Below are 24,802 nucleotides of genomic sequence, written 5' to 3' on the forward strand. Positions count from 1 at the left end.
ATCACGTCACTTCATCAGCAATAATTTGCATCATAATCAGGACTTTTACAATAATTACGACTTGTTCGTATTCAAAAATATTTATAATACTTTCGTGTTTTAATTATTCATAAATTAAATTAAAATCATTCTATTTTTATTTACCTACCAGCCATAACAATCTCGTAAGTGATAAAATTACTCGAAGATATACCTAATCAAACTTTAGAAATCCTAACATCAAAAATTGATTTAAAAAACCTATTAAACGAATAGATTATTTATGTACGTCGCTTATTGATATCTATAACTCGATTGTTTTATTAAAATCATTAACCAAGCTATCGATGCTGCGTAATTGTAGAGAAAATTGCCTCATTTATAACGATAACATTATTTTACAGAGCAATACAAAAACAGAATGTCGTTCAGGAATTTGGTGGAAGATCAATGCGGAACAGCTAATTCGTTGGTTCAGTTATCAAATCATTTTGTACAAGATAGAGCATTACAAGACCAAGGAATATTACACCCATTTCAACATGAAAACTTTCCAAATGAAAATGAGCAAGTGAGTGAAGATTCTGATGTTACATTGATCTCACAACATAACATTTAACCCTGAATCTTATCAATTCGAGAATAATACTAACTAATACACTGTTTCAACTAATTATCACCGTGAACAAGAAGGCGATTAAACACAATCTTTGTATTCTCTTATTAGACGCCTCAGCTTGTGGAAGGTTCGCAACCTTTTCGTATGGATTCATTATTATCAGAAATGAGAGATTTAGAAATGGCAGCGTTAACAAAAAGTGTTCCATCGCCGGAACCGTACACATCACTGAATCCTGTCCAGCTGAGCGAGAATGTTTCAGATTGGGCCAATCAATATATCGAATCTGGAAACAAATTTGCCGTAGGTGTTTTTTGATTTCTCAACTCGTCCGATTTTAATCATTCGATTAGGAGGTACTCATTCGAGTGATATTTTGTTACAGGATGTCGATGATAAACCATTTCAGTCGAGTATATGGAGTAATGATACACGATCTGCGTCACTTGAACCGATCGTAAAACCAGTCGAAACAAATAATTTCGACTTCAATGCAAACTGGGCCCAAGAATATTTTAAAGAATCACCCCCGTTTGCGTAAGTTTACACCTTTGAGCGAGAAAACGTAAAATTACGTTTTAATAACTCGATAATAATTAACGGCGTGATTTATTGTAGCGGTATCCCGGATGTTATTACAAATGTCCCGGCTTACCTACCTGCTGAAATGTCTGAGCTTCAGTATGTCGCTGGTCAAGTTGCTGATTCGATGAGTGACCAACGATTTACTCATTCTAAAGTAAATGCCATCGTACTCGTATAGTATGGTAATATCTTAAATCGAACTAAAACATTAATTTTAAAATATTTTACTTTAGTTTTTAAAGTTCATGAATCAAGTTAGCGAAGGGCAAGTGCAAATCGATAGAAACGAAGTGATCGGTAGAATCGCCGATAACGATGAAAGCGCATTTAGCGAATGGGCTAATGTATCCGGCGCTGAAAAAGCTACGAGTAACGTACCGATGACCAACGAAAACGAACAAAAGTTCTCCGAATGGGCCAAACCATCTAATCTGGCGCATGAAAGTACAGCTCAGAATACTAAAAGTTAGCTAGTTACTGATTTTCCTTTAGATTAATTATTCGTAAAGAAGGGATGTTTCACGAGTAAAATTTTCAGATGAGCCAGTTCAACGAGAAAATGTTGAGAACGAGGATTTATATTCGAAAGAATTATGGTCAAAATTAACCGAACGATGGGAACAATTGAATCTGGGTAATCAAGATCCCTGGGATTCGGAATTCAATAAATTCGTTGCCTCGTTGGATGTATGTTTGTTTTGTTTTTATTGCTCTTCGAATTTTTTTCTTTTTGAATAATGTAATTATTTTTTTTTACAGACTTATAACTTTGCCGAAGAGAATCCCATGGCAGATAAAGTGAACGCGTTGGAAGAAGGTAAAAAGAAAGCAGCCGAGGGAGATTTGTCGAGCGCAGTTCTTTGTTTCGAAGCTGCGGTACAACAAAACCCTGAAAGTGTCGAAGGATGGCTTTTACTTGGTAGAACTCAGGCTGAAAATGAACAAGTACGTAACGAAACGTACGTATTTAATCGTGAAACAAATCCTAATTGTGTTATTTCCTCTTTAAAAAGGACGAACAAGCCATCGCTGCTTTGAAAAAATGTCTAAAATTAGACGCAGAAAATTTGGAAGCTTTGAAAGAACTTGCTGTGTGTTATACGAATGAAAATTATCAGTACCAAGCTTGTTATACGTTAAAGGTACACATTTTTGCTGCACACTCGAATCAGGTGTTCGGTATTTTTTTATTTATTTATTTATTTATTTTTTTGTATCTAACGTGTGTTTTCAGGAATGGCTAGCTAACAACGAAAAATATAAAGATATTGCTGCTGAACACATGGAAAAGTCTAAAGATCCTGCTGCCGTTACATCTATTCTATCGATGTAAGACATGATTGGATTTATTATTCAATTGTGATCGCTTGTATTGACGATTTAATGAATTTGTTTTTGAATTCTTCCTTTAGGAAATTTTTCAACGAAGTTTTGAATTTATATCTACAAGCTGTACAGCGATTTCCGTCTCCTGAAGATGCAGACGCCGATGTGCAGAATGGATTAGGTGTGCTTTTGACGTTAATCAGTGATTACGAGAAAGCAACCGATTGTTTCGAAACTGCGGTGAAAATCAGACCAAACGTATGTGATTTGTGATTACAATGTGAAGCAAAATACGTACTTGATGAATATTTATCGAATTTATTGTACGTTCTAGGATTCGCGTTTATGGAATCGATTGGGAGCTACATTAGCTAATGGACATAAACCAGAACAGGCTCTGGAAGCGTACAGGAAAGCGTTAGCATTATCTCCTGGATACATCAGAGCGCGATACAACTTGGGCATTACTTGTGTACACTTGAAAATGTACAAGTAAGATCACTTCGACACTACATTTATTATATTCCGGCATATGACAATAGGAGTAATTGCACCCCCCCCCCCCCACCGATCCACCGGGACAACTTTTTTCTTAAAGGGGACATCCTAAGGAACATTTTAAAGCAAACTTGCCAAAAAAAAGTTGGCCTTGCCTTACTTACAAAATGGCGGCCATTTTGATTGACAGGTCAGCCGAAATCGCAGATTTTGTGTTTCAACATTGGACTTGCACGAACTTTTTCAAACTTTAAAAAGGTAGATCGAAAGATCATGCAAAAATTTATCACCTGTCAAAATTTCAAGTGCTAAATTGCGTTTTTCGATTTTTGGTGAATTTTTGAAAATCGAATTTTGGCCAAAAATGAGGGAAAAAATCAAAATTTTACCAAAATGACCAAGAAAGCTGAAATTTCGGAAATACCCTACTTTCGACGTGCCAAATCGATTGGAAACTGTTTCAACCCGTTTTGAGCAGTTCTGGAGCCTCCAGCAGATTTTTGAAACTTGAAATTTCCCCAAAATTTCATCAAAAAATGGGGATGGAGAGTCGAAATTTATTCTAAAAACTAATTTCAATACACTACGAAGTACTGCAGGTGGATTTAAAAGTCGTTTTGGAGCCTCTAGCGACTTTGTGAAAATTCCTGAAGCCTCTCTAGCAGATTTATGAAATTTTAAATTTTCACAAAATTTCATTAAATGGAGATAGAAAGCTGAAATTTACTCTACACTCCGAATTTAACACCCTCTGAAGACGACTTCAGGTGGGTTCAAGTCGTTTTGGAGCCTCCAGCGACTTTTCAAAAGGTTGTATAGCAGAAATTTATTCTAAAAGCTAAATTCAATACGCTACGAAGTACTGCAGGTGAATTTCAAGTCGATATGGATCCTCCAGCGACTTTTTGAAAATTCCTGAAGCCTCCAGCAGATTTTTGAAACTTTAATTTTTCACAAAATTTCATCAAATGGAGATAGAAAGCTGAAATTTACTCTACACTCCAATTTTAACACCCTCTGAAAACGACTTCTGGTGGATTTTAAGTCATTTTAAAGCCTCCAACGACCTTTTTGAAAATTACTGGAGCCTCCAGTTGATTTTTGAAACATTAAATTTCACCAAAATTTTATCAAACCAAGATGGAGAGTCGAAATTCATTCTGCAAACTAATTTCAACACGCTACGAAGTTGACTGCTGGTGAATTTCAAGAGCCTCCAGCAACTTTTTGAAAGGATGTATGACGTTTTTTTGGAAAATTGAAAATTTCCTAAAAGTAGATGGAAGCTTCAAAACCATTTGAAACCACCATGTAGTCTGCGAAGTAAATTTCAGCTTGCCAACTCCATTTGATAAATTAATGCTGGGAAAATTTCAAGTTTCAAAAATCTACTGGAGGCTCCAGTAATTTTCAAAAAAGTCGCTGGAGGCCCTAAAATGACTTGAACCCACCTGAAGTCGTCTTCAGAGGGTGTTAAAATTGGAGTGTAGAGGTAAATTTCAGCTTTCCATCTCCATTTGATAAAATTATGTGAAAATTTAAAGTTTCAAAAATCTGCTGGAGGCTCCAGTAATTTTCAAAAAAAGTCGCTGGAGGCCCTAAAATGACTTGAACCCACCTGAAGTCGTCTTCAGAGGGTGTTAAAATTGTAGTGTAGAGTAAATTTCAGCTTTCTATCTCCATTTGATGAAATTTTGTGAAAAATTATAGTTTCAAAAATCTGCTGGAGGCTTCAGGAATTTTCAAAAAGTCGCTGGAGAATCCAAAACGACTTGAAATTCACGTGCATTACTTCGTAGCGTATTGAAATTAATTTGTAGAAAAAATTTTAGCTTTACAACTCCAATTTGATGGAATTTTGTGGGAATTTCGAGTTTCAAAAATCTGCTGGAGGCTCCAGAACTGCTCAAAACGGGTTGAAACGGTTTCCAATCGATTTGACATGTCGAAAATAGGGTATATCCCAAATTTCAGCTTTCTTGGTCAATTTGGTAAAATTTTGATTTTTTCCCTCATTTTTGGCCTAAATTCGATTTTTAAAAATTCACCAAAAATCGAAAAACGCAGCACTTGAAATTTTGACAGCTGATAAATTTTTGCATGATCTTTCGATCTACCTTTGTAAAGTTTGTAAAAGTTCGTGCAAGTCCTATGTTAAAACACAAAATCTGCGATTTCGGCTGACCTGTCAATCAATATGGCCACCATTTTGTAAGTAAGGCCAACTTTTTTTGGGGCAAGTTTGCTGTAAAATTTTCCTTGAGAATATTTTAATATTCGTACATTTTATACCATATTCTGTGTTTTTTTAGGCAAGCTACGGAACACTTGTTGATCGCATTAAACCAACAAATCGCCGGTCGTGGAATACACGGTGAAAAATCGCGTAAAATGTCCGAATCAATCTGGACAACGTTGCGATTAGCGTTATCGTTGTTGGATCGTCGTGACTTACTACCCATTGTCGAAAGAAGGTAACCAATTACCCGTATTGTGTGATTTTTTTTTCAACCAACGGCGTTGTTTCCATTTCCTTAACCCGACGTTATTAATTTCGTAGGAACCTGGACGAATTAAACAGCGAATTCAATATAAAACCAGGAGATTTCAACGTCACCAGCGAATAGCAATACAAATCTTGAATGTATATTGGAACGAAATGGTGTATCAGTTTAAATATTGTGTACAATGTCTCCCATGAAATCCACTCTATACGTTCGAGTGTAGGTACTAATATCGCAATTTAAAGCATAACGAAGTGACCATATTCGCTAAATTTGTTCATTAAAGAATTTGCCGTCGGTTTGTAAAATTTTACGATTTAAATTGCGGATTTTGTCGATAAGTACCTCTTTTTTTTCTTTTTTTTTTTTCGTACTTACTTTTATTATTCGACTTGTGTATTTTGGAACATCAAAATAGGTATGGCAAAACGTGTTCGAAATGAAGAGTTTTTACTTATATAAAACGAGTATGTATACCTTCGTGGACCATATTTTTTACGTTCGTGGAAGTGGGATTTATTCTTAATCTTTTTCTTTTTCTTTTCGTCGTAATTCGAACCAATGAAAATATGTTTTTGTTGTTGATGATCATTTGTTCAAAATGGTTCGTTATTGTCTTATTAATTGTTATTCTTAATTATTACAAATAACTCAATAAATGAATTTTGTTTGCGAATACATATAATTCATTTTGAAACGAGAAACGCGATACAACATTTTCCGTCGAAGTACAAAAAATTGAAAAACGATAAAAATTCACTAAAGCTTAAAAATGATTAATAATTTGCGCGATTAGCACATATAAATAATATAAATCGCGTGGCGATAATTTTTTTTCATACGAATACATTAAATCTTTAATACAGGATACAAGGTTTTTCCTATCGGATTATTTTAAACGTGCGCTTATCGATGCCGAGTTAATCGTCAGTTCACGCTGGCTGGTTTAATTTTTAGACGTGGCAGGTTTAGGCTGGTTTTCAGCTGGGAGCGATTCGGATGCTGGAGTTTGAACTGGCGCTGTGGATGTGGTTGCGGTAGTGGTTTGCGTTTCAGCTCCGGTTTGAGATACAGACGAATCCTGCGTAAACAACGTTTTTAATATTCGAAGTTACATGTTTCGATTAGGTATTAAATAGAACGGAAACTCACCTCTGTCGAAGGAATTGTCATCGAGATGGTGTTTCTTTGGATATCGATGGTTTTAAACGTGTCTTCGAACAAGAATCTCGGAAACCATAGATCGTTACTAATAATAGGAAGTCTGTAAAGTTATACAATATTATTAGCTGGCTAAGCTGGCGTAATTAGAATACGATTCGGTGATATTGTTTTTATAGGTTAATATACGAACTTTTTCAAGATCATGTACAAAACAGCAGCACGTTCATGCTGGATCGGTAGTACATGCAATTTCTGTAATATTCTATAAATAACGGAAATAGGTTCAAATTAGACACAAATGGATTACCTATATTTATTAGGTTTGTGAGTAATACGTAAGCTCGACTCACTTCTTTATCAACGGGTAAACTTTAATATGAAGCGCCTCCGAAATTTCTTTACTCCTTTTAATCATCAGTGCAAATCTGCGAGAAAAGAATAATTCATTCGTCGTAGAACGAGTCGATATTTTACGCAGGTCAGCGCTAGATTTAAATAATAGGTACACGATACACTTACTCCGCTGCAGATTTCCAGAACCAAAAGCACGCTTCAAAGTATAAGGGAACGATCAGCATCAATTCGTAGATTTCCGATAAAACGCTGCGAAAATAACGTGCATTAGGCCAGCTAACTCGCGAATAAAACACACGTGGTAATTTGAGAAAAAAAATCAACTTACTGTTTAGTTATCTGCCATGATTGTTCGAATGCGTGGGCCCAAAAAGAGTATATCCATATGGCTGGCAACAACGAGATATAGATAGTTTGCGATGTGAAGAATAAAAACGATTCGACCATATAAATTAACGCTTTTTCGATTAAAACTGCTGGACTATCGTCTCCTGCTTGTATGAATCCGGTATCACTGAACGAATTTTCCATTTTTGAAAATTATTACACCACTTTTTTAAATTAATTAGGTTATATCTGGCGAGTATTTCGAAATAATTAAAGGCAGGTAGAAATCTGAATCGCGAATTTACTTCATCTAGGATACGATAGGTATTCACGCAAGATACGACGACTGACGAATGAACAAAGGTTTCTTTCAGCACTAGACCTAGAGGTATTTGAAAATACCAATACCTACAGATGAAGTATCGTTCAATCTTGCAAACGTTCAAAACGAATTCATTGTTGCAGATAATAGACATCAGATAACCAAAGTGGAAAGTTTTCGCACTCGTTGGTGGGAATTTACGTGTGTATTGTAAGAGACGAAAATATTCTTGCTTTTTTGCGTTGGTTTTTTCATCAAAAAATGAGCTTAAGCAGCAAATTCTTTGTCTGGTAGGTAAATAATAAAATGTGAAAAAAAATAATACAAATAAAAAGCAAAATGGAAATGGAAAATTTTACACCGAAAATTGAAATCATTTTATTTTTTTCTGTACGATTTTAAAAGCTTTTTCAGGTGATAGGTACCTAGGTATTTTTTTTTTTTTTTTTTTTTTTAAATGCTCCTATAGAAACAGAATGGGTAGAAATTTATTGAAAACGCTCAAATTAAAGACATTGCTTTGTGATTGATTATATTTTTTTCCACATTCAACAAGAAAATGTTCAAGTTACCTAATAGGTAGGAATTCAATAATATTGATTCATAAATTTTTGCAACGAAGAAAAAAATATGAAAATGACAGAGGTTGTCAGCTCTGTGAATTTTTCCATTCTTATCAAATGGAATTCGATGAGATAGAAAACTTACAGAGAATGATCAATTGATCATACGTAATAGGTATTAATTAACGAAGAAAGAGTATAGACAGGAGGATTATATTTTTCAATCTGAATAATATCTTTTGTAATCTGTTGAAATAAATTGAAAAAATTCCAAAAAAATGTACAAAATTCGTGAACGTTGGATCCAAAATTTTTGAACTTGGATATTGCTTTAATGATAAATTACCTATAGAAAAATGGTCTGCCATGTGCATGGGTAATATAGCTACAACCCTGAGAATCGTTTTTTCAAGTCGAGTTTCCTGATGAGGTTTGGGTGCGATTTCGATACTGCGCATCTGAATGGTCATTTTCATTTTTTAACCCTAAATTTTCTAAAAATTGCTCAAAAATGGTCAAAAAATGCGATTGGGCACTGAGCAGCTACTACTCTGGGAATCTTCATCTTTATTTCTTTTTATAGTTCTCACAAGTAGAGTTTTCAAACAATTCAAGTTCTAACAGCCCCATCCCCATCGCATTTTTCGCCCATTTTAGGCAATTGCCAATTTGTTGACATTGATTTAGGCTCAACAAGAACCAGGACTAAGAGCCCCATTATTAGTTTTTGCGTTTTTGAGGCCAGATATAGCCTATTTTAGCCTGTTTTAGCCCATTTCTTTTAATTTTCCGGGTACGGTGCTGGGTTTGAATTCATTTATTCTTGATAAATCACTTTATTTATTGAACACCCTATACCCAATGATAAGAACTGTGACGGAACTGATAATCGAGTGTTTACATTTTGCGAAAATTTTCCAATTTGTCGGATAGAATTTCCTTATTGATGATTTCTCGTTGAAAGTATTAATTAGTTGAATTATAATTCTGTAATGTGTTGAGAAAAAGTAACTATTCTCTGTATTGATCCAGTGTACAGTGCTATTAAAATGCCGCTTCCGCCAGCTCTACTCGCTAAATTAGCGAAACGAGGAATCGTATCTCCGAAAACTTTGAAATCTCAATCATCTAGTAAGTTCTTTTATATTATTATTTTAAAAAATACGAATATTTTACTTGCATCCAATACTTATACGACCATTTATTATTCCAGATACCCAAAATAAAGAAAACCAAAAACAAGAAGAAGAAATTATCGTGGAAAATTACGACGAAACGGAAAATCGCAATCATAGAAAAGATTTACCCAATTCTATTAATGGAAATACTGCAACGTACGATAACGATGACTTGAAATCGAGCATAGATGCTAAATTTATGGTAAAACATTACACACTTGCTTGTTGATATAATACTCGTTTTCAATATGAGTTTTCTTCAACGAAAAGTAACACTCGATCTTAATTCTATCCAGGGTTATCAATGCTGCCCAAATAAATATAACGTATGGCACGAATGCACCTCGTTTTGTAAAGAATATTGGGGCGAAGGAAAGAAAAAACCGAGTAGAAAGTACATGTACTACAGGAAGAAAATGTTGGAACAACATCCTCTACCCGAAAATTGGACCGAAGTGTATGATCCTGGAACGTAAGCAATTGAAAATTTTCATTAGTAAAATTTTCACTTCGGTACTCGGGGTAATAATCACAATGAAATATTACAGCGGTCGATTCTATTATTGGGACGAAGAAAATGATGTCGTGAGCTGGTTACCACCGTCTCATCGACGAGCTTTAATCACCGATTCAGCCGCACGTTTTCGAGAAGAACGCCATATGGTAGAAGGCGATAAAAATCAAGAAGATGACAAAAAAAGCGAATCTGACAGCGATGCTAGTAGTGATAGCAGTACTAGTTCTACAGATACGAAAAGAAAAAAGAGAAAATACAGTTCTAGTGACAAAGTACGAGTATATTGCTATTGAAATGTCTACTTTCAATAAGTCGTTGAATTTATATCATCGTCGTAATTATATTTACTATACATATTATGTTTACAATTACAGGAAAGTGACAAAAGCGACGAAGAAAGACGTGCAAAACCCAAACAGACTCGAAATGATCGAAATTTCAACAGGAGGAGAGTTGTTAAAGCTAATGATATCGATCCTATGGATCCAGCTGCGTACTCTAATATTCCAAGGTTAATAACGATAGCTTTAATGTAATTTTTATTCACGTCCGCGTTAATTTAGTATCAAAATTCAAAATTTTTCTATTGTATTTCAGAGGGACGTGGTCTGATGGTTTAAATAAAGGCTTGGAAGCAAAAACTGGCGCTGATACTACCGCAGCTGGACCTTTATATCAAATGAGACCGTATCCAAATCCTGGAGCTGTATTACGTGCAAATGCTAAGCAAAAAAATAACGATGATTCTGATTAGGTTTCTCAAGCAGGTGCAATGGGTTATCTGGTAGGGGGCCGTACTTCCAGTTAACCCAAAATGTGTACCTATGTAAAGAAAAACCAACTTTTTATAATGCTCGAGTGAAATGAGGAGGACTGTATCTTGAACTTTAACAAAGATCCCCCTCCCCCTGCAAGTTCTGACTTCACCTCTGACGTGAGTAGGTAATTAGTTTGTACTGATGTAACTCGCTTTTCTATGTATGTACATAAATAAAAAAAATGAAAAATGTAAAACATGTATTAGTTTTATTACAAAACCACGTCAAATCACAACATTTCATTTTTATTAAAATACATAAGTTGAAGGATAAGTATTTTCATCGCGCACGATCGATAGTCATAAATTGACATATTTATTCAAGGGACATTTCTCTCAAACAATTTTTATCACAAATAAGTAAATCCTCATTTTCATCTTTTTGAAAGTGTGAAATTCGAAGAGTCGTACAGAGATTAATCATTACAGCAACTTCGTTTTTTGTCAATAATTGCTCAAAATACTGATGAATTAAGGATTAATCATGCTCCTAAATAAATATTCAAACGATGAGAAAAAAAATTCATCGATATCATTGAATTGAAACAGTGGATTAAAAATCACCGTCAAGTATTAAGATAGAACTTTGAAAAATATTACACAAGAATAATAATTAAGTACATTAAAAATGAACAACGCTCATCTGTTCGTAACACCGAAATGAGCGCAGCAATAATTTTTCAAATGTGACAATTCTAGTAATACCAAATAACTCTTCTTTGGATTTGAAAAAATATAGATTTGCTCTTTGTTGACCATACTAGTAGTCAAAATATTCTCGAAACCGCGTCGAGTAATATATTCAACATTTTAAAAATAATAAACAAATAACTGCACCGACTAGAAAAGTAATCATAGTATGATGAAAGTAAACTCATTTCTCATACAGAAGGATATGGATTTGGTTGAAGACGCTGTCTGATCAATTCTTCCTTGAAATATGCGATAGTTTTCTCCAAGCCAGTTTTCAACGATACCTGAAATAAAAATATCTCGTGTATCATTATTCAATTTGAATAAATTCGGTGGCTCGGGTAGTGAAAAATTATGAACATTGAATCGTACTCTCGGTTCCCAATTTAAGTATTTTCTCGCTCGAGTAATATCTGGTTTTCTTCTCTGTGGGTCGTCTTCAACCGCATCTCCTTGCTCTATTTTGTTTTTACCTCCGACCAAATTTTTTATTATCACAGCAAATTCTATAAAACGAAGATGAACATCAAAGAAAGAAAAAATCTGCGAGAAGGATCTAATTTTTAAAATTACCAGTAATGGTATGTTCGGTGGGATTTCCTAAATTTACAGGTAAAGTATAATTGGAGTCCATGAGCGCAATTAATCCATCTATCAAATCCGATACGTATTGAAAAGAACGAGTTTGTTTTCCATTTCCGTAAATCTTTAAAAAAGTGATCAAAAAACTCGTATTAAATCCACGAATAGAGTTCAATGAGAAACAATTTTCATCTTACAGTAATCGTTTCATTTCTTAAAGCTTGTAGAATGAAATTCGATACGACACGTCCATCTCCCAGATTCATTCGAGGTCCGTACGTATTGAATATACGAGCAACTCTCACAGAAACATTCTCTTGTTTGAAATAAGCGTAACTCAACGTTTCAGATACTCGTTTCCCTTCGTCGTAACAAGCTCGAGGGCCTAGGTATAAAGTTGCAATATTAAAATCTGCACAACAAAACGTACATTTGTGGAGTAAAAAATCGTACCTATAGGATTTACATGACCCCAGTACGTCTCCGGTTGCGGATGAACTTCGGGATCTCCGTAAATTTCAGATGTACTAGCTATTAATATTTTAGCACCGACTCGTTTAGCTAAACCTGCAACAAATCCACGTTGAAACACAAGGAAATATACAGCGTACGGTAAGCGAATTCCAGCGATTTCATTTACCCAACATATTAATCGTTCCGATGGTATTGGTTTTAATGGTTTTTACCGGATTATACATGTAATGAGGAGGCGAAGCTGGAGATGCGAGGTGATAAATTTCGTCAACTTCGACAAATACTGGATTAACAATATCTTGATGTATCATTTCAAAATTAGCGTGACCGATCCAGTGCTCGATGTTTTCTTTTTTACCGGTGAAAAAGTTGTCAACTACGATAACCTCGTGACCATCGGACATCAACCGATCTACCAAATGAGATCCGACAAAACCACCTCCGCCAGTGATCTGAATTTTCAATAAGCGAATATATTAATACACTTTTTTCACAAAACGAGACCTATTCGATAATAGCATACGTCACCAATATTCTTTTTTTATTTCTGTAATTACGATGTTTAACGACCGGATACGGTTTGGGAAGTCTACCGCTCAAATTTAAAACTTGTTCTTCCAAAATGCGTAAATTCTTATTAGCTTTTTCCAGCTGAGCTGACGTATCGCTTATTCTATCCACCTGATTTTTCAGCAATCGGATTTTTTCATTGGCTTCTTCGAGCTGAGCAGCCATCTCTTTCATTTTGTCAACATCGTTTAAACCATCGACACCATTTTGTACGGTGTAGTAATCGTCTCTCTCGATTCTCTTCGTCAGGATCCAAAGACTAAGTATAACAAACCCTAAACAGAACGTTGGTATTACATATTTGATATTATCATCAGTTTTTGAGGTAATAAAATCATGCAAATCGCGTTACCTATCAGTAATGCTCCAAATTTTATAATGTTTTCTCTGCACCAACGTATCGCTCTCATGATTTGATCTAATGCCAATGTTCAGGCAGAGCTGGTGCATTAAAATTTCGCAATAGTGAAACCATATGAAGGAGTTATTTAATCACTCAAGAATTGACTGATATCTGTCGAGTACCTGTAATAATGACGGGTTATTATTATCGTCGTATTCGAAGTGTACATTTGACATAAGCACGTCGTTGAATTGTTTAAAATTTACAATATGTAGAAAATTCATACCAAATAGGAGCTTATAATTCATTAAATGCATCCTAATCTGATCGTAATAAATTGCAAAAAACAACGTCAAGCTTGTAAAGAAAGAGCCCACTTTGGTCAGGAATCAATCCATTATGAGAATGTTCAGTATTTCATTCCCATTTCCCACACGCAATTTATTTTTCTAATAAATAAAACAAATGGCAAAAATTTTAAAAATAAATTTGAAATTTTTTTCAAAAAAAAAAAAAAGATAACACAATAAATTGATAACAAAACATTTCATCCTGCGCAGCAATTTTGATTTCTCAGTTTCTCGCATTCAAATGAACAAAATTTTAAATTTAATTCCTAAATTCGGAATTTGACCACCTATTTTAGTATTTAATTTTAAATTAATGAAAAAATTGCGTAAAATCTCCTTCAAATTGCAGAAAAAATAGGAAAAAAATGAATTTCAAAACAAAAAATTCGCCTCGAACGAGAATTTTTGAGTTATAATTATAAGGTTGGCAATGCTACGAAATGAAAAAACATTCTTATCAAAATGTGTTTTTCTTCGATTTTTGTCCGAAATTAATTTTGTAATTTGAAAAATCCTATGTATTGGCGTCCGTAATTAATTTACGTTGCATTTACGTTAGTTAAATAGTCGTATATCATCCTATTAATTCGTAATAATCAAACGTAGAAAATGTCGTTGAGCGTATTGCGTCGTACTTCCCTCGCTTTGGCACGTCCTTTGCGGTCAAACGGTGCCATTTCGCCAGGTAATATTTCAAATACATCCACACAGAAGATACATTATTCTTACTCGTGCATTATGTTTATATTAATTTGCAGTTTTAACGTTCAAAAGAATGGGCGGTCATCATCACTTCGAAATGAAGCCTAGCTCATTTGTATGGGATAAACTTAAGGATATATGGCACTTGTATGTTTTTGGTACTTGTACATTCTACGGTGCGATCGTCTTGTACTGCAATGTATTCATCGGTCCTGCTCAATTGGCGGAAATTCCCGAAGGATATAAACCAAAGCATTGGGAATATTATTCGGTTCGTATCTTATATGTGGATTCGCGTCGGTTTCGTCAATTTCTCCAACCTAAGGTATATTGTATCTTTTTCAGCACCCTATTTCAAGATTCATGCAGAAGTACTTCTACATTGATGAACAAGAATCGTACGAAAAAATGTTGAACGTGCTTTATGACGAATTCCTTCGCATGAAATTAAAGTAATTTGTTACGTGAAATTCATCGGTGTTGAGTGAATTTGTAATCGATTTCGACAATTAATATTTTTCATTTTGTCGCTTAGGGAATTGGATCTAAAAGTTAAAGAATTGATCAAAGAACGTAAAGATTATCAAGCGTACTATTTCAGAGCTGTACCTGCTGATCACACTGAATACGATGAATTTATGGAGGGCGTAATGGATCGTTATGCCAGTGAAGTTGATAGCACTTTCTAGAAAATTTATTTGGTCTTTTTGTATATTAGTGTATAGTGATCGTAATATTATTTAAGTATGTTATAACTCCGAATAATTTTCAAAAAAGTGTTGAATCGTTTCTGATGTTGCTTTATTGAAATATGTCTAAGGTACGTTATCGTTGGTTGAAGTTTTTGTGAATACTTATTCGCGATTGCAAATGTGAAATGCTCGAGTGAAAACATGTAGATGCATGTAGGTAATTCTGGCCTTTGGAAATATGATTATTCCATTTTTTTAAATTCGAAAATGATTGCCGTGTAAGTAATATATTGTTACATAGTTTCTTTTTAGAATCATAGGTATACTCGTAGTAGTTATTGAGCCTTTACCATACGCGAAAGCATTAAAACATTGCGTTGTTTTACGCCGTCGCTGAATTTAATACCTAACTTATTCATATCACTGCATTTTCAGGTTTCTTCGGTACCATAATTATAAGGAACAGCAAATACTTACTACATGCAACACTTGCATTGGATAAACCACACGTATTTGAACAAGCTCAGTGAATTTTGGGTGCAAATTATCGTTTTTATAAAGAAGGGGTTTAGCCCAATAGAAAAAAATTTGATTTCCACGCCGCGCCGGATGTCCATTCTCCTGGAAAATCTGGAAAAGTCAGGGAATTTCGTAATTGTCACGCAAAATCGCTTGAATTTTGAAGAAACGATCAATTACAAATTTCGTATAAAGGCCTGTGATGAAAGGAAAACATTATAGATATTTTGTACTTTTCGAAAGTCGAAACACAAATTTTCGAAAGCTCTTTTCTTTTTGGAGAGCAAGATGAAAATTTCTAGGTAATAAAAATCAAGTTTTAAAGCCAAAAAAATATACTCCTCACTAAAAACATCGTGAAATGTTATTAACTTCCTTAAAAAAACATTCAAATTTTAAAATTTTAAAAACCAAAAAATAAACTCCTTCCATTATACGTAGGTATGTAGTATGTACCTAAAAACTCTCTCGAAATGAAAATTTTCAAAAGCTTTCGTCCTCACTTGGGCCTGTTGTCTTTTCATTTTTAAAATTATCATTCTAAAAAAATCGTTTGAATTTTAAAAGCCAAAAAATGAAGTTCTCGCATAAAAAATATCGTTTTTTGTTCCCTCAAAATACAAATTTTCAAAAGTCTTTGATCTTGCTCGCTCGAGACTGCTTTTTTTCAAAATCAACTTTTTTTGAAAAAAAAACATCATTTTTAAGCCTCTCAAAATCAATTTTTCAAAACCTTTCGCCCTTGCTTCGCTCGGACCAGTTTCATTGTAGGTTTCCTTGTAAGCGGTAGGCCTGTTGGCCTGTCTGCTACGGTGTGGAACCTGTTAAGGATGAGCCTGAGGTATCAGTGAGTTTCCTCCTTGGTCTCCCTCTGCTTCTCTTCCCCGTTGGTGTATATTGGAGGACCTGTTTTGGTGATCTTGTTTCCTCCATCCTTTTGACATGATTTCTCCAATCTTTCCTATACTGTTTTATCTTCTTCATGACTGGCTTCACTCCGAGATCTGCTGTTATTTTCTCAGATGGGACTCTGTCTCTGAGAGTCACCCCTGCCCTTCTCATGAACTTCATCTCCGCTGCTGTTATTCTTCTTTTATCAGACTTCTTCAGTGCCCATACCTCGCTTCCATAAGTCATCATTGGTATTGCTAGGGTATTGTACACCTTCAATCTTGTTTCTCGTTTCTTTTTGCACCTTACTGCTTCTCAGGGTCCTATTTATCATTCCAGTGACTCTCAGGAACATTGCAATCTTTCCACCAACATCTACTTCTCCCTGGTATGATATCGTGTTTCCCCAATATTTGAAATTATTGACCTGTTCGATGATTTTTCCATTAATTACAACCTCGCTTCTTACTGGTTCCTTTCCTTTGAAGGCCATTGTTTTTGTTTTCTCTGATGATATTCTCATATCATATTTTTCCGATGTCTTTGTTAGATTGTACATTGATCTCTGTAGGTCATCTTCTGTTTCGGCTAGTACTGCTTGATCATCTGCGAATAGCACTGTTGATATTTCCTGCCTTCTGTCTGTTTTGATTCCTTTTGGCTTCATTTTCTGCCATTCTTTTACCATGTGATCCATGTACATGTTGAATAAAACACATGACAGTGGGCATCCCTAGCGAACTCCTCTGTTTATTTCTGCTTGTTCTGAGAGTTTATTTCCAATTTGTATTCTTATTCTAGTGTTCTCATATATGTTGTTTATTACCTTTCCCATTTTATATGTTATTTCTTCATCTTTTAGGACTTCAAACAGTTTTTTTCTATTGACCCTATCATATGCTTTTTCCAGGTCTATAAAGCACATGTGTGTTTCTAGGTTGTATTCGATCCTTTTTTCCATGAGTAGTTTAACTGTATCAACTTGCGTCAGTGCATGATCTTCCTTTTCTAAATCCGTTTTGACTTCCTGACAACTTTTCTTCCGCATGATCTGCCAGTCGTTTTGCCAGTATTTTCGCATATATCTTGTAGCAGGTGTTGAGTAGACTTATTCCTCGGTAGTTTTTCAGGTTTGACATATCACCTTTCTCTTGAATAGTGGTATTACAATTGCGGTTTTGAATTCTATAGGTACCTTTTCTTCTTGGTACATCCTATTTAGGAATTCCAGCAGTCTTCTTTCAAATTCACCACTTGCGTATTTGTACAATTCTGTTGGTATGCCATCTTCTCCTGTAGCTTTTGCATTTTTTGCTGTTTTCAAAGCTTCTTGTAACTCTTTAAATGAAATTCTGTCTTCTGTTTCTCCAATTTCATCTTCTATCGTTGTATCTTGTGCATTTTCATCATTCCAGAGTTCTTCAAAATATTCCTTTGCATCGTTGATTTTAATTTTTGGAAAACCTACTCTTTCAGTCTTTCGTTAAAATTTGTGTCAATTCTCCTTATAATCTTATACACTTTTGGCTGTAATTTGTATATTGTGTCATGCTCCAGGAATGTGATGAAATTTTCCCAGCTCTCTCTCTGTAGGTAATTTCCTAGACTTTCTCTTGACTTTTGCCGACTTGTTTTCAATATTCTTCACCATCAACCTCACTTTTTGTGCTCATGAATTTCAGTTTGATTCTCATTTTTGAATAGGTAAACCAATTTCACATTCGAGGCCTCCGAAAAAAAAAACATACACAAGTCATTATCTAGGTAACTATCAAAAAACTATACGTGCCTGAGAATATTAATATTGATTAAAATAATGAGAATTTTTTGACAATTTTGACAAAAATGGAAATTTTTCAACAGTTGTTCTAAAAATAGGCACTTTACGAGTACGACTATTTTGCCAATAATTGACGCATTTTGACCTTTTTCCCCTCAAAAATTAACATTTTTTTGACTTGAGCAAAATTTAGTAGAAAAAAAAACTGAACCTTACTAGCAAATTTCAAAAAAACAAGACTTATTTGCAATTTTGGAACAAAAAGAGGACTTTTTGAACGCCAAAATCATTCTGGATGTTTGGGCTTTGGGGTGGCTAGGAATGGGGCGCTAAAAATAATGGACTCACAACTTTCGAGAATTGGTATGCTCCCAAAGAGGAAGTAAGGTAGAGTGGGGTAATTGCAAAATTGTGACCTCATGTAAAGAAATATCAATTTTCTGGTTGTGCCAACTAGGGGGTGTCGAAGCAACATGCTTTACTGACATAATTATTCACTTGGTCACAACTCGCGGGGTTCAACTTGTCGCTCTGTATAGTAAACACTTTTATTAAAACATGTTGAAACCACTCGTAAGTAAAGTGAGAGGTGTTTTTTTAAAAAATGCATGTGAAATAGAAAAAACTGTCGATTTATCTGGAGATTTCACGATTTAGGGTCATGAAGGATTGAAGTTTAAGGTAAGATATTGCAATTTGAATTTTTTTTTCATTTCGGCCGTAAATTGCGTTTTTTCAACTACCCCAGAAAAAATCGACTCGGGGTAATTGCAAAAATGATTTTTTTTTCCATTTTTGCACTTATTGCTCCTTTTTAATGTTTTACTAATATATTTGACAAAAAATGTGTTTCTATGACGAGTTTTTTACATAGAAAACACCAGAAATGATCAATAGTTGATTTTTTGTTCATTTTAGCGAGTTTTTTTTTAAAAAAATTTTTCAACATTTTTTCACTCCCTTAAAATTTTTTTGGGAAGTGGAAAAGTTATCGAATTTATTACCGAATCAAGACCACGAATACATCAAAAGTTAGAAAATGACACGTAAAATACAGTGAGTGTGTTGAAAATGCAAAAAAATAAAAAAACAAAAAAAGTATTGCCCATTTTTGCATTTGCTGTTTACCATCTAAATTGTCGTTGTTAAACTACTTTTTATTGTTCAATAATTATATTATATTTCTCGTGAATTTTTTCCAAATTTCATGCAAAGTTCTTCTCTAGGTATTTGTACAGATCGGTTTATCTATTACATTATGAAAACAGCGAATGGTCGTTGCTAAAATACACACACGCGCGTATGCTTACGCCATGACGCAGGTAATATGTTTCGATATCGTGGTCATGAGTTATGTTTTTCATATTTGGAAGTACCTAAGTGACCTTTCGCAGTTTTCATAATACAATAAACCGGGGGTGTACAAATACAGAAGAACTGCATGAAATTTGGCAAAAAATTGACTATATGAGCTTTGTTCAAATAGGTACTCACATATATTTTGTGAGAACACATTTTCTCTTCATCCAAAAGCAAATAAAATACCGCAACGCTACACTGACGAGAGAAATTTTAATTTTTAATTGGAATTTTTGCTATAAATCGTGAGATTTCGTATGTACCCTGAAAATTTAACAATTTTTACTATATAAATTACAGTAATTTTTTCCATATTATACACTTTGAGGGAAATTACTACCTATATTTTATAGACACAAATGAAAATTACTGTAATTTAGGTATTGTAAAAATCATTAAATTTTCAGAGGTATAGGTACTTATGTCCAAAATCTCACGATTTATGGTAAAAATTCCAATAAAAATTTCTCTCAGTGTACAAAACAACCAGAAATTGAATCATTTTAATCGTTCTAATAGGTAACTACTCGTATACTTAAAGCCGTTACCCATCAGTTTTGTGTCCAGTTTAATCCAAAGTTTCGAAGCATTCGACATGTCGAAAACTTATGTAAAACACCCAAGCGTCGAAAAAATGTGCGTCGGTCCTGCATTATGGTTACTCGTTTTAATGGTATTAATTCTTTGTGAAATTTCGACCGTTCTAGGCCAACCAATTAGCTCGCAATCTTTTGATGCTCATAAAGGGTAAGTTGTTCTTTTATGAACAGAACTGGAACAGGGTATTGGATAGCTTTGAACCGACCGAGTATTCGAACATTAGATTTCGAAAAAATAATTTTTTCTCCAAATTGATGGGGAAAATATCACTCGACATCACTGCAATAGTGACGTGGAGACGGACTTATTCATGGTGCCTAAAATTTGTATCGAGAGAGAAGATACAAAAAAGATAAAAAGTGTTTATCGTCAGAGCAAGACTACATACGTACGTACGTAGTTGATATCAGAAAATGACCGAAATACGCTAGTAGTGCTAATTTATAAATTACATATAGAATTAAATCCTATGTACCTCTACCTAGTACCTAAGTACCTATTTATTTATCCGTACGTGTTTTATGTGGCAGACATTGCGATTTGGACAAAGCACAAGATGCATGCTATCTTTACAATGCTCCTTATGGCACCAAAATTACACCGGCATGTAAGAAGATGAATATTCAATTCAGCGATGGGGTACAACAGCGCGAAATTACAATTTGTAAAGATGCTACAACTGGCGTAATTCGGAGCTGTGCTTTCGACTATGGTGCAGGCTCAATAACTTGTGTCTATGATTCCAAGAAGGATATATGTATTTCATGATTATATGTACTTATTTCATTTTTAGCTTTTTACGAGAATATTATTTAGGCTTATTTGTAGTTACGTAATAAGTATAAGAACCTGGGTCCTACATTGGCAATAATTTTCAAAATTTTAAATTTATACCTCCAAAATTTGGCAACATATGTCGAAAACTTGACTTTCAAAAAAACGCTGAACTTTAAATTTTTAAAATTTTCTTCTGGCAACTGTTTCAGAAACTACTTTGGTCAAAAAGTCATACCTATACTGTTGGAATGACTTTTCGCAATTCTTTAAAAAAAAAAAAAAAAAAAAAAAAAAACAAACTATGCGTAGGTAGTACCTATTTACAGCAATTCTTGACCAAAACATTTTCGCGATTTTAATAAGAATACGAGATGGACAATCCTATAGCAAAAGACATTTTTGAGAATTTCTGAAAAAAACGAAAAAATAATCAAAATTTAGTTTCCATTTGTCAATTATTTGGACTTAGAGAAAGGGCCAATGCCAATTCATGCACTATAATTCTCAGTTTTTTCTTTCAATAATGAGTAATAAAATTTGTTACATGAAGTTCATCGATGTTAAGTAAATTTGAAATCGATTTCGACGATTAAAATCTTCATTTTGTCGCTTAGAAAATTGGATCTAAAAGTTAAGGAATTGATCGAAGAATGTAAAGATTATCAAGCGTACTATTTCAGAGCTATTATATCCTGCTGATCACGTTGAATACGATGAATTTATATGGAGGGCGTATTAGATCGTTATGCGAGTGAAGTTGATACCATTATCTAAAAAATTTATGTGGTCTCTTTGTATATTAGCGTACCTATTATAGTGATCGTAATATTATTTAAGTACCTACTACCTACCTATGTTATAACTCCGAATAATTTTCAAAAAAGTGTTGAATCGTTTCTGCTGTTGCTTTTTTGAAAATATGTCTATTGTACGTTATTGTTGGTTGAAGTTTTTGTGAATACTTATTCGCGAGTGTATTAATTGAAATTGAAAAATTTCCATTATGTGCATGAAAATCGAAATGATCGAATGATTGTCTAGCTTGTTTTATTACTGCCAAATTTGGACGGTTGAATTTCTCCCATAACCAATGCAGTTTTGATATTTTTCGTAAATTTTTGCCAAAGGCTATAGGTGGATAAGTATGGCGAATTTGCCCCCGAGAGCTTCTGGGTTGATATTTGCATGGAAGGTGGGTACCCTTGAGCACCTTCCGTCACGAAAGTTTCAGACCCCCAGATCCCCCCGTTTTTGAGACCCCCCCCCTTTATGAAATTTCAATATAAATTTTTTTCTCAGCCCCATGTGAACCGATTTTTTCAACTTTTTGGTACGTTGTAAACATCCATAAGTCGTTAACTATCAGTTTTGTGCCTAGTTTCATTCAAAGTGTATCTAGTAAACATAGGTATTTCTAAATAGTACTTCTTCGTGAAAGTTGGACCGTTGTGGGTGAACCAGAACCAATGAGCTCAAAAGAGTTTGATAATTCTAGGGGGTAAGTTGTCTTTTGTGAACAAAACTAGAACACGGTATTGGATAGCTTCAAACCGTACCATACTTATTTATTTACATATCTATACCTACCTACGTGTTTTATGTGGCAGACGTTGCGATTCGGGCAAATCAGAAATTGCATGTGCTCTTTATATTCCTGGTGGTACCATGCGTAGCCAACTGAAGGGGGAATGTAAAGACATGAGTATGAAATTCTCCGATGGAGTAAAAACGCGCAATGTTACAGTTTGTAAAGATCTTGCTGGTAAAATTCAGAAATGTGCTTTCGCGATCGGTGAGGGCTCATTAACTACTGCCTATGATGCCAAAACGAATCGATGTTCAACATGATTACCTAATACCTATTTCATTTTTATCTTTTTACGAGAATAATTGGTATTTACCTATTTAGTTTGTTAAACAAAATACGAGACGGACAATAATAGGTATTTTTGAGAATTTCTGAAAAAAAAACGATACATTTAGGGAATTTTTGGAAAAAGTGAGACATTTTACTATACTTTTATTTTTTTTTCAACAAAATTTTTTCACAATTTTTTGTAATTTCTGACAGAAAAAATCTAGACTTTTGGACAATTTTTAGAAGAAGCGAGTCTTCTTGGAATTTTTTGCGCGAAAAATACAATTTTTTAACAATTTTTTGTCAAATAAGTACATAAGTAATTCTTTAATGTTAGATTTAACGTTATTTTAAAATTTTATTCATTTTTAATTAAAAGTGTTTCATGAAAGTTTCATTTAATCAAACACGTTTGCTAAAAATCGTGATCTGCGACCTCAAATTAATAAGAATGCGTTGATTTTGGAAGATTCCATCGTGAAATAATCGTAATAAAATATCGCAAGTGAAAATTTTTTTTTTTTTTTTTTTTTTTTTTTTTTGGGTGTTTATAATTACAAGATTATTACACCCGTAAGGGGGGGGGGTTAGATTTGGTTTGTGAGGTTGATGCTTTTTATTAGGGAGATGAATTTTTGAATTTCTGAGGGTTCGTCAGGGATAGTAGGTGGGTTTTCTTTTATTTGTAGTGTAAGTCTGTTTTGTTTTAGTTGGGGACAGTTGAAAAGTATGTGTTGGATGGATGTGGGTTCGTTTCTGCAAAATTGGCATGAGGGTTTTGGTTCTTTTTGGTATAAGTGGTTATGAGTAATTTTTGTGTGGCCTATTCTTAGTCTAGTAATCAGGATTTCTTCTTTTCTGTTCAGGTGGCCTAGATTTTTCCAGGGGAGGGTAGTTTTTTTATGTTGGAAGAGTTTGTTTGAAGTTTGTTGTGACCAAAAGTTCTGCCAGTTAGTAAATGTGTTGTGAGTGATTAGAGATTTAATGTCATCAGGAGTGAGAGAGGTAAGAGGGGAGGGGGCAGCGGCTGTTTTTGCTAATCTATCAACAGTTTCGTTTCCAGTCATACCTATGTGGCTGGGAACATACATGAAGCTAATTGAGTAATCGTAATATTGGAGGTTAAAAAGGGACTTATGTATGTCTTGGACTATGGGATGGTCAGAAAAAATGTTTTGAATAGATAGCAGTGAACTTAGTGAATCGCTTTGGATTAAGAATTTTTTATTTTCTGATTGAATGGAAATTATATCTATTAAGCAATGTTTTATGGCAGTGAGTTCAGCAGTAAAAATTGAGGCACAGTTGTGAATTTTGAAACTGAGAACTTTGTCATTAATTGAGTAAGCATAACCAGTATGAATGTTAGAAATTTTTGAACCATCTGTGAAGCATAAGTTATATTCAGTATAGTTTGATAACAGTTCTAAGTAATGACTCTTGATTAATAATGGGGAGTGATCATGTTTTGGGTAGTTTCTTAAGTAAAATTCCATCTGTATAGGTTTAAGAGACCAAGGGGGATAAGATATTGGTTTATGTATTAGGTTTTTTAGGTCAATTTGTAGGTTGTTCATATTTTTGATAAATTCTGGGATTGGACCTGAAGTATGGAGGAAATGCTGAGAGCTGTAGACATTGAGTGACCTTTGAAGAGGGTGAGATGGATTATTTGCAACAGTTGTCAAGAATTTGTTTGTCATGAGAATTTTCCTAAAATCAGGAGGAAGCTCTGCAGCTTCACAATAAATGCTATCAATTGGAGACGAATAGAGAGCACCTATGCAGATGCGCAAGGAGGAATTTTGAACAGTTTTGAGAATGTTAGTAGTTTTATTTGACAGGTTTGTAAAGCATGG

The 24,802-nt window shown here is 34.2% G+C and overlaps 5 protein-coding genes across 7 annotated transcripts; 3 read left to right on the top strand and 2 right to left on the bottom strand.

The window, feature by feature from the left end:
- Window positions 1–4: 4 nt before the first annotated feature.
- Pex5 (peroxin 5) lies at window positions 5–6,187 on the top strand. 2 transcript variants are annotated; one of them, XM_065362792.1, is made up of 14 exons: window positions 5–164; window positions 384–550; window positions 707–901; window positions 984–1,135; window positions 1,217–1,337; window positions 1,417–1,648; window positions 1,722–1,870; window positions 1,943–2,128; window positions 2,197–2,325; window positions 2,418–2,512; window positions 2,596–2,767; window positions 2,844–3,001; window positions 5,320–5,481; window positions 5,568–6,187. In XM_065362792.1, exons 2-14 carry the CDS (start codon window positions 401–403, stop codon window positions 5,632–5,634), a joined length of 1,968 nt encoding a protein of 655 aa, XP_065218864.1. In that variant the 5' UTR covers window positions 5–164; window positions 384–400; the 3' UTR covers window positions 5,635–6,187. The 2 variants fall into 2 exon arrangements, with proteins under 2 accessions (XP_065218864.1, XP_065218865.1); XM_065362793.1 differs by lacking the exon at window positions 5–164 and adding an exon at window positions 246–264.
- LOC135844569 (uncharacterized) lies at window positions 6,175–7,560 on the bottom strand. The gene is made up of 6 exons (XM_065362799.1): window positions 7,358–7,560; window positions 7,195–7,278; window positions 7,026–7,100; window positions 6,866–6,937; window positions 6,664–6,775; window positions 6,175–6,592 (listed from the first exon to the last, which is right to left on the bottom strand). The coding sequence occupies exons 1-6, from the start codon at window positions 7,558–7,560 to the stop codon at window positions 6,458–6,460; spliced, it is 681 nt and encodes a 226-aa protein (XP_065218871.1). The 3' UTR covers window positions 6,175–6,457.
- On the bottom strand, window positions 7,449–13,931 carry Uxs (UDP-xylose synthase). Of its 2 annotated transcripts, XM_065362796.1 has the most exons (9): window positions 13,702–13,930; window positions 13,425–13,597; window positions 13,031–13,347; window positions 12,669–12,954; window positions 12,482–12,595; window positions 12,226–12,413; window positions 12,020–12,152; window positions 11,819–11,952; window positions 10,937–11,730 (listed from the first exon to the last, which is right to left on the bottom strand). In XM_065362796.1, exons 2-9 carry the CDS (start codon window positions 13,480–13,482, stop codon window positions 11,635–11,637), a joined length of 1,326 nt encoding a protein of 441 aa, XP_065218868.1. In that variant the 5' UTR covers window positions 13,483–13,597; window positions 13,702–13,930; the 3' UTR covers window positions 10,937–11,634. The 2 variants fall into 2 exon arrangements, with proteins under 2 accessions (XP_065218869.1, XP_065218868.1); XM_065362797.1 differs by lacking the exons at window positions 10,937–11,730; window positions 11,819–11,952 and adding an exon at window positions 7,449–7,959 and having other exon boundaries at window positions 13,702–13,931.
- PQBP1 (poly-glutamine tract binding protein 1) lies at window positions 8,937–10,950 on the top strand. Its single transcript, XM_065362798.1, has 6 exons — window positions 8,937–9,372; window positions 9,455–9,621; window positions 9,716–9,891; window positions 9,968–10,208; window positions 10,311–10,447; window positions 10,534–10,950. Exons 1-6 carry the CDS (start codon window positions 9,291–9,293, stop codon window positions 10,688–10,690), a joined length of 960 nt encoding a protein of 319 aa, XP_065218870.1. The 5' UTR covers window positions 8,937–9,290; the 3' UTR covers window positions 10,691–10,950.
- A 286-nt stretch (window positions 13,932–14,217) lies between the features above and the next one.
- ND-SGDH (NADH dehydrogenase (ubiquinone) SGDH subunit) lies at window positions 14,218–15,256 on the top strand. Its single transcript, XM_065362800.1, has 4 exons — window positions 14,218–14,450; window positions 14,524–14,738; window positions 14,813–14,919; window positions 15,003–15,256. The coding sequence occupies exons 1-4, from the start codon at window positions 14,375–14,377 to the stop codon at window positions 15,154–15,156; spliced, it is 552 nt and encodes a 183-aa protein (XP_065218872.1). The 5' UTR covers window positions 14,218–14,374; the 3' UTR covers window positions 15,157–15,256.
- Window positions 15,257–24,802: the final 9,546 nt, after the last annotated feature.

Source organism: Planococcus citri, chromosome 4, assembly GCF_950023065.1.
Source record: "Planococcus citri chromosome 4, ihPlaCitr1.1, whole genome shotgun sequence".
Classification (NCBI taxonomy): Eukaryota; Metazoa; Arthropoda; class Insecta; order Hemiptera; family Pseudococcidae; genus Planococcus; species Planococcus citri.

Bases quoted from the DNA above. Each gene is read 5' to 3' on its own strand.
- Pex5 (XM_065362792.1), top strand. From the start codon at position 401: ATGTCGTTCAGGAATTTGGTGGAAGATCAATGCGGAACAGCTAATTCG. The intron at 551-706 runs GTGAGTGAAGAT...TTCTCTTATTAG, and splicing joins TTCCAAATGAAAATGAGCAA to ACGCCTCAGCTTGTGGAAGG. The intron at 1,871-1,942 runs GTATGTTTGTTT...TTTTTTTTACAG, and splicing joins AATTCGTTGCCTCGTTGGAT to ACTTATAACTTTGCCGAAGA.
- LOC135844569 (XM_065362799.1), bottom strand. From the start codon at position 7,560: ATGGAAAATTCGTTCAGTGATACCGGATTCATACAAGCAGGAGACGAT. The intron at 7,101-7,194 runs GTAAGTGTATCG...CTTTTCTCGCAG, and splicing joins TTCTGGAAATCTGCAGCGGA to ATTTGCACTGATGATTAAAA. The intron at 6,593-6,663 runs GTGAGTTTCCGT...TTGTTTACGCAG, and splicing joins TGACAATTCCTTCGACAGAG to GATTCGTCTGTATCTCAAAC.
- PQBP1 (XM_065362798.1), top strand. From the start codon at position 9,291: ATGCCGCTTCCGCCAGCTCTACTCGCTAAATTAGCGAAACGAGGAATC. The intron at 9,373-9,454 runs GTAAGTTCTTTT...TTATTATTCCAG, and splicing joins TTTGAAATCTCAATCATCTA to ATACCCAAAATAAAGAAAAC. The intron at 10,448-10,533 runs GTTAATAACGAT...ATTGTATTTCAG, and splicing joins GCGTACTCTAATATTCCAAG to AGGGACGTGGTCTGATGGTT.
- Uxs (XM_065362796.1), bottom strand. From the start codon at position 13,482: ATGAGAGCGATACGTTGGTGCAGAGAAAACATTATAAAATTTGGAGCA. The intron at 12,955-13,030 runs GTGACGTATGCT...TTGAAAATTCAG, and splicing joins GAAATAAAAAAAGAATATTG to ATCACTGGCGGAGGTGGTTT. The intron at 12,596-12,668 runs GTAAATGAAATC...GATTTGTTGCAG, and splicing joins CGGAACGATTAATATGTTGG to GTTTAGCTAAACGAGTCGGT.
- ND-SGDH (XM_065362800.1), top strand. From the start codon at position 14,375: ATGTCGTTGAGCGTATTGCGTCGTACTTCCCTCGCTTTGGCACGTCCT. The intron at 14,451-14,523 runs GTAATATTTCAA...ATTAATTTGCAG, and splicing joins AAACGGTGCCATTTCGCCAG to TTTTAACGTTCAAAAGAATG. The intron at 14,739-14,812 runs GTTCGTATCTTA...TATCTTTTTCAG, and splicing joins AGCATTGGGAATATTATTCG to CACCCTATTTCAAGATTCAT.